At 31.1% G+C, this 8,383-nt stretch overlaps 1 protein-coding gene across 1 annotated transcript; it reads left to right on the plus strand.

Moving 5' to 3' along the window:
• The first annotated feature begins 930 nt into the window (after positions 1-930).
• On the plus strand, positions 931-6,931 carry LOC112743716 (uncharacterized). Its single transcript, XM_072214535.1, has 8 exons — positions 931-1,586; positions 1,652-1,714; positions 2,638-2,736; positions 2,842-2,956; positions 5,274-5,315; positions 5,617-5,707; positions 6,350-6,425; positions 6,538-6,931. Exons 3-8 carry the CDS (start codon positions 2,646-2,648, stop codon positions 6,615-6,617), a joined length of 495 nt encoding a protein of 164 aa, XP_072070636.1. The 5' UTR covers positions 931-1,586; positions 1,652-1,714; positions 2,638-2,645; the 3' UTR covers positions 6,618-6,931.
• Positions 6,932-8,383: the final 1,452 nt, after the last annotated feature.

Consider the following 8,383-nt stretch of genomic DNA (forward strand, 5'->3'; position numbering starts at 1 on the left):
TAAAAGTTTACAATTTTTTTTATTATGGCCATATAACTTTACATTACTATTTGAGTTTATTTATTAAAAACCTCAACACAATAACACTAAGCTTATTTCAAATTAGAAAAATAAAAGAACAAAACACGACACAAAAAGTAACCAACACGGACAACACCATACTCTATACAATACCATATTCTCTACTCCTGCATTGTTCAAATCTCTGTCAATCATCCTCGATCACAGTAACCTTCCTAACACCTATAATAGAATGTTGAAAGATTATCTTGTTTCTGATCAACTACCAGACATTTTAAATTACAGCATAAAAATCGATAACCCATTTTTTTTCAAATTCTTTTTCGTTGGAGTTGCCCCCAACTTTTAAAAAGTTTTTTACAGTGCACGGACCCAAAACTTTTTTATAATAGAACAAAAATATATTAAAATAAATTTTATTCAATATTAATATATTTATATTTTAAAAGACACAAAAAAATATTTATAATTTGAAACTAAAATTATATATATACACACACAGAAAAATTAATAATTTTATTTATATTTATAATAATTATATATAAAAGTCAAAACAAAGAATATAAATTAGAATTTAATTAAAAAGTTAACTCTTTTCAACTAATTTCAATTAATATCAATCAATTTTTTAAAAATTATATTATTTATCTTAAAATTTAAACTCTCAAACTACAAAAAAATACTCATTCAGCCAAAAAAAAGAATAGGCTACGTTTTTTTTCGTGTTGCCTTTTTATAAGAGAAAAGAATACACAAATGCGGTATCATTTAAAAAGCGTAGTCTTAGGTATTATAGAAATCACTTATAAAACGTAGCCGTAGGTTAATATCTATAAGTTCACTTTTCGTATCAAAGAGAACGCTTTTAAAAATAACTTATTTATTATGTTTTGGGTGCGCTTTAAAAGTGATGCCTAATGTATGTATGGCAAATTCCTAACACTTAGTAAATTTTTTTGTTCCCCTTTCAATTTCCTCCAGAAGAACACACCCCCACGAGACACTTCGCGCATAGCAAACCCTCTTCCCTCCAGAAGCACACCCTTTCGCCATTCTCACCTTCGCACATAACCCTCACCTTCGCCAACCCTTTCGCACACAACACACCCTCAAATAAACTCAGCAAAAATTTGCCCTCACCCAGTCACCCTCACTCACGCGACATACACCCTCATCCTCACTCCACCCACACACGAAAGAGGGAAGAAATCTGAAAGGGAGAACGGGAAGAAGAAGAAAAGTGAGGGAAGGAAGGAAAGGACGACGCCGGCTAAGGCTCCGCCGCCATCGTTGTCGAGCGCCAGTGAGAGAGAGAGAGCTCGAGGAAAAGAGAAAACGCGATGGAGGAGAGAAGAAGGGGGTGCTCCGTCGCCACTGAAGCTCCATCGCCGTTGCTAGGGCTTGTTGCCATCGCCGTTCTGCCACCGTCGGGCTGCTGTACTGCCGCCGAGGAGCTCGAAGGGATGTCTCGCCGCCGTCGTGCTTTGTCGCCAAGCTGTTGCGTTGCCGCTCATCTCTTCTTCACCGTCACCGCTCATCACCAACGTCGTATCCTCTGTCACCAGGTAAACATTCTCTGTTCTGTATCCTCCATTTCTCGCTCATTCTCTAACTCACTCTCACTTTTCAGTTCGAAAGTGGGTATGGTTTTGATAGTGATGATGAACTGCAACGGCTAATTAAGATAGAGAAGGTATGTATCAATTTTCAATTGGTTCTGTGAATTTTTGGGGGTTTTGGGTTCGAAGTTTAGGTTTTCAATTAGTTTAGCATCTTAAGGAAAAATTAGTGAAAAGAACAGGTTTCACACTGAAATATTTTGATTTATGTCTTGGTTCATACGCATTCCTTGAACATAGTGGTTGCTTTCAATTTCTAGCTTCAAGCTATATTCCTCTCTGATGCTTTTCAAATGCTTTTTTTGGTTATTTTTCATAGATGCTTTGAATTTTAGTGATAATAGCCAATTAAAATGTGTCAAAAAAATAACAGCAAATGGGAAAAAGGGAAAAACTTGGTCCTAGAATGTATAATACTGTTATTTGATGAAGCACACTGGAAATAAGAGTTTTATTAGCCGAGTTTTGAGTCAATTACATTACATATGGATAAAAACAGCTGTATAAATTCTTATGTAGCTTCTCATTCTTGTTGCAATTAAACGGCCATTCCTTACAAAAAGAATTGTAATGTATTATTATTTAATTACGTATCCAGAGAAAATAATAATTGTGTAGAAATTCCGTTAAAATTAAAGGGTTACTATAAAACTAATGAGTGTGAATGAATAAAGTAGGAAGAATTGGACGGAAATATTTATCTGTGCTGCTGCAGTCTCTAGCCTGTTATCCACTCTCCTAAAATTATTTGATTCTGAGTACTCAGGCCCTTGCTAATTAATAACATGGTAGGGTAGGGTTCCACTGCAACTTTCCTCTTATTCCCCCCGTATTGTCGTTTCTTTTAAATACTATATGTAGTTAGTTAGTCCTTTATGGAAGACATGCATAACTTCCACCAAAGCTTCCAGAAATTTGATTCCTTGCCTACGATTACTACTATAGTACTAATTGTCAAGCATTTTTTGTGTTTTTGTTAATTTCTTTTTCTCCAAAGCGAGCTTGATGCAGCTGCCACCAAGCTGCAGAAGGTTTATAAGAGTTACCATACCAGAAGAAACTTGGCAGATTGTGCTGTGGTGGTGGAGGAACTATGGTTAGTTTTTCATGAAAACATGCCTTTTTTGTTGGTGCGCCCTGAGTGTTTGATTAAATTTCTATCTTATACATGTAAATAATTAAATGTTTTTGAATGATGAAGGTGGAAGGCATTGGATTTTGCTGCTCTTAAAAGGAGTTCAGTTTCATTCTTTGATGTGGAGAAACAAGAATCTGCTGTGTCAAGGTGGGCAAGGGCAAGAACAAGAGCAGCTAAGGTATGTTTTTTTCCAATTCATCATGATTAAATTCCAAATAAAAATCAGGCTGCAACTAACCCAACCAACAACACTAACTTCATCTAGTTCTCTTCTTAATCTTAATTAATTTGATGTGATGTTTCCTTATTATATATAGTTCTACGTTCCTAGTAATCTTAGTGGAAAGTAATTAGCTGAAGTTGCTGATTTTTTGTTGAAAAGTGGTAGTTAATTACTGCACTCACCTAACTATATCAGCTTATAACTTTCGAGAGGTAAAATATCTATATAAAGGTATTGATGCTTTATTTGAATGTATTGATTTTTGTTTATCTATATAAAGAATTGTTTTTGTTTTTGAATGTTGGATGATCTGTTTTGTTATGATAAGAAATATGCATGCTGAGATAGAGATAGGAAGCCTACGCGTTTTGTTAATAATGTTGCTGGTTTGATTTATGAGCTTATTGATTGTGTGCTCCTTCGGGTGATTTTTCACTTGAGCTGTTTGATGAAATGCGCAATAGGCTTATACATGTAAAATCCAAGTTTGTTAGAATGCAGAATTTGTTGAAAGGCTAAAAGCCAAGTTTCATGATTGAATTAATTGATGATACATGCTAATGATTATTTGAGATGATTCTGGTCTATTTGTTATATATGATGCAGTAAATTGATGATAATATATGTGAATTGTTTGAGTGATTTGTGGCTGAATTGCTATGTTGAGTAATACAAAAATTGTTGATTTCATATGAGTACGCTTAAATGTAAAAAGTGACAAAAAATGGTGATTTATTAATCCTGAACAATTGGAGCTGATTTAATCTTTCCAACAAGTTACAATAGGTAAAAGAAAGTTAGAATGCAAGGTTAGAGTGAGTGAAAAGCTAGGAATCAATTTTTGACCTCTCAAAACCCGAGGTTACATGTTGCAGAATTATGTAGTTTCGGGCAGCAATTTGTGAACAAAACTGGGAGCAATCTAGCCACTCAAAATGAGTGAAATTATTTTTTTATGAAACCTTAAGATGTCTAGATTATTTTTCTAAAATTTCAGAATTTTTTAATGTGTGGTTTGGGAGATATGATTTTTAGAAAATGGTCATTTTCTGCAGAAACAATGCTGTTCGAATTCTAGAACAGCAACTTCAAAACCACATATCTCAATACTCAGAAACTCTTTGGAGATGAAACTAAAGAGAAATGAAATATTAGTATGTCTAGTATTTTATGTCCAAATTTCAGGACAATTTGAATTTTATAGAGAAAGTTGTATCTTCTGGAAGCAGGGCTGTTCACTGCTGCGACAGCACTCTTTCCTTAAAACAAAACCATATTTCGAGAGGCATAACTTTTTCTAGAGAAGTGAAAATGCTCTGGGACTTAAACTGGGTGAAAGATGGGTAAGTCTGGTTCAATCACACCAAAATTTAGGAGAATCCAACCAAAGATGGATTTTATATGATTTTTCTAAATTGGTTACTGCTTGCTGTTTTTCTGAAGTGTACTAAATCAGTAGCCAGTTTTTAAAAAATCATATAAAATTAAATTCTTAGAACGCAGTTGCAAAACCAAAACTAAAGTACACTTTAGGATTCCAATTTAAAATAAATAATAATATATTAGGATTTCTTTTGTCCCCTTTTTTTATATGTATAATATATTAGGTATATGTATAATATGTTATGCCTCTTATATTTGCATATGGTTAAGTTAATTGCTATGGCTGAAAATCATATGTTGTTGGCTTTATTGACACTTTAACACTTGAAGTTGTGTTGTTATGGCTGAAAATTGTTTGTGCAATTCTGGTTGTTGTAATTCTAGTTTTGTGCACTTCTCTTTGCTAGAATTCCTGTTTTTTTGCACTTTTGAATTTGTGCCTGGATTTGTGCATCTGTTTATCTTTGTCTATTACCCGTTTATCTGTTTATCTTTTCTCCTCTGCTTTCTCGCAAGACCCTTCATCATACCCTATCATCCTGGTGCTAGCTTCTGTTCTTGATGTTGCCATCACTAATCCAGTGTGCTGATACATGTGTAAAATTCTCCCTGTATCTGTGATTCCCTTATAGCATTGTATTCAGTTTTGTTTTGAATTTTGAAATAGAAAACTAATTATGATTTTATGTATTATTCTTGATATTTCCTTTTTGTTCAATAATTTTCTGTTTGATGATGAGTTCTCACACTTCCCACCTTCACAAGCTAAGCTAAATTGATATACATTGATATCACCGGGTCTTTCACCCTTCTGATTAATTTTTTTTTACTTTGGGTCCCTAACTTTAATTATTTAACCATTTTTCTTGTTCTTATTCATCTTTTTCAGGCAGCTAACCTCTATGAAAGGTTCGAGCAACACAGACACGTGGTTCGTTTCTCATCCAACATTGCATTCTTTTTAATTAGTGCTAAATTAAGACTTGAAATATGTTGCATTTGACTACTTCCTACTACAATACTTGTTATTTGTTATAGTACGTATTCTTAATTTGTATGTGTTGAATTATGAAATTGAAGTGATCAATGTGACTAATAGGATTTGTTAAATGGCATTTGTGCTTCCAAGAAAAGCAATGTTCGATTTAAAATAAATGACATTTGTGCTTCCAAGCTTCATTTGCAATTGCATTTTGCCATAGCCATTGCTTACTCTCCTTTATTTAGTGAAGCTTTCATGGCCCAAGACATTGGTCAATAAGTGGTTCAATATCAAGTGCAAAACTGATAACTTTCAAGCAGATGATGATGTCCTTTATCAAGGTAATTGACCAATTTTTCACATGGCTTCAATGCAATCTAGGACTCTAGAATTGGGATTCTTAGCTTTCATTAAAAAGATTATTTTTTATTTACTTTTTAAATGGCTAGACTAGTTAACTATACGTATATCTTTTCAATAATACAACCTCAATTCTGTTTAGCTTTTGTGAGCAATGTTCTTTTCTTTTCTTTCTTTGTTTATTTGATTTACCCTTAGTTTTGTTGTTTTCCAGCTTCCATGGTTTTTCCTACCATTATTGGTACCCCCAAATTTTTTTTTTTGTTTTGTTTGTTGTGTTGTGTTTGATTGAGTGACATGATTAAATAACAGTGGAAAGAGCACAGTTTTATTTATTTTATGGTTTTTCCTTTTGCATTTGGGATATTGGTGCAAATTTGATATATCTGTCTCAATTCATTTTTAATTCTACAATTTAGGTTGATGATTCTCACTTTACTCTTTGAAACAACGCCGTTTTCCCCTTTTGCACTAGAAATTAAGCTGATTGGCATGATTTTGTGAATTTAGCATTCAACTTTAATGAGAATAATAAAAAAGCAACAAGTTTGTTTTCTTGTATTTTTAATCTTTAATCTGATACTTGCAATTGGAACATGTGCTTCATTTGTTGCTCTTGCCAGGCATACTTTTCAGAATTCATTCAGTTCTATGATTTTGTTTTCTTCATGTGTCGCGAGAATGGTCAAAAGAATATTTGTAAGTAGCCCGGTCATTTCCTTCAATATAATCTTGTATTGATTGCGTATGGTGGTGAATCAGTATGCAAAATTCTTACATTCTTCTCTTTTTGAATTATGATAATTTGCAGCTGTAAGCAGGGCAGTAACTGCTTGGAAATTAGTTCTTGCTGGGAATGAACAAGGGAATGACCAAGGGAATGAACACTGATATAATTGTTAAGGCCAAGAGTTTTCTTGATGGTGATGAAGATCAGCATGAAAAAGATGTGTTTGAGAAGAATTTGAAGGTGCTTCAGAACATTTTTAGTCATTATGCCAAGATTAGAAGATTAATGATTTTCTGTTTGTTAAATTCTTTTTGGATATAAAGTGCAAACTTTGCATTTTAATTGATATGTAATACAAGTTTCATGTGACTTAAATTATCTTAAGTTATATTTTGATTGTTAATTGCTTTTTAAGATTATGTCTTTGAATTGTGTAAGGATAATTTTTATTATTTAAAAAAATTATTTAGTATAATTATGTGTTTAATTTTATTTTATAATATTTAACTCATTTAATTAAAAATGTAAAATTATATATGTAATAATATTATTAAATATTATGTTGTATAAAAAAATATTAGAATATTATATATATATATATATATATATAGAAAATTAAAAAAAAAATAATGAGAGACCTAAAGTTACACTTATATAGAGTAGCTATGGTTATACAGAAAATTAAAAAAAAAAGAGGGATCTAGGGCTACGCTTATAAAAAGTAGCTATGGTATACAATGTGGCTACGCTTTACAAGTGATGCAGTAGCGTTGAAAAGCGTAGCCTATTCTGGAAGAATGAAAGTTGAAAAGCGTAGCCTTTGGTCCTGGACAGCATCACTTGAAAAGCGTAGCCTATTCCCAAACGCCAAAAGCGTAGCCCTTGGTGCAGAAAAGCGTAGCCTTTGAGAATAGGCAACGGGCGAATAGGAATCACCCCAAAAAGCATAGTCGTAGCCCAAAAAGCGTAGCCATAGCCTAAGGCATCATTTTTTTTCACTTTTAACTACACTTTTCAAGTGTACCTGAATGGATGTTTTTCTTATAGTAGTCTCTAAAAAATTGAAAATTTTTATAATTAAAAAAATAATTAACATTAGATAATTAAAAGTCAATTTTTTATAATTTTTTATTATTTAATATATAAATAATATTTTTTTATCAACCAATTTTTTTAAAAAAATAAAAATTTTATTTATATTTCAAAAACTAAGCATCAGTTTAGTAATTAATTAATTGACTATTTTAAAAAGAACATTTATCATTATTTATTATTTTTTAATTTTAGTTTTGATACTAAATTAAATTTATTGCGATATATATAATTACATATTAAATTTAACAAAATATTTTTTTAACATATTCTAAAAAAATAATTTATAATTTAATATAAAAATAAAGATAATATAATAATATGATCAAATATATTTATTTATATATAATTATTATTAATTTTTCATTCACCTAATGGGAACAAGTATCCCCTCTCTAACCTAGGTATGTGTCCCTGACAGTACATGAAACCGATACACCTTCCAATATATATATATATATATATATATACACTCGCGAATTAAGATAAAATTACCATTTTATGAATACAATGCATATTTTGTTGCTTTTTAATTTTGTTTTTTAATTTTTATTTTGTATGGATACTATAAATCTAAATCTAAAGATTAAATTTGTAGTTTTTCAATTTTTTTTTTATAAATATATAAATTTGAGAATCAGATTTATTTTTTTATTTTAAATTTTTTAAATATATAAATCTGATCCTCAGATTTATATTTTAGTATTACAAAAATTTTTAAACGTATTAATTGGACTTTTCGATTTGCATTATGATAAGAAAAAATTTATTTCACCACAAATCAGATCCTTAGATTTGTGCACTATAAAATTTAACCCTCAAATTTTTGAGGTTT

Source organism: Arachis hypogaea, chromosome 14 (assembly GCF_003086295.3).
Source record: "Arachis hypogaea cultivar Tifrunner chromosome 14, arahy.Tifrunner.gnm2.J5K5, whole genome shotgun sequence".
Lineage (NCBI taxonomy): Eukaryota > Viridiplantae > Streptophyta > Magnoliopsida > Fabales > Fabaceae > Arachis > Arachis hypogaea.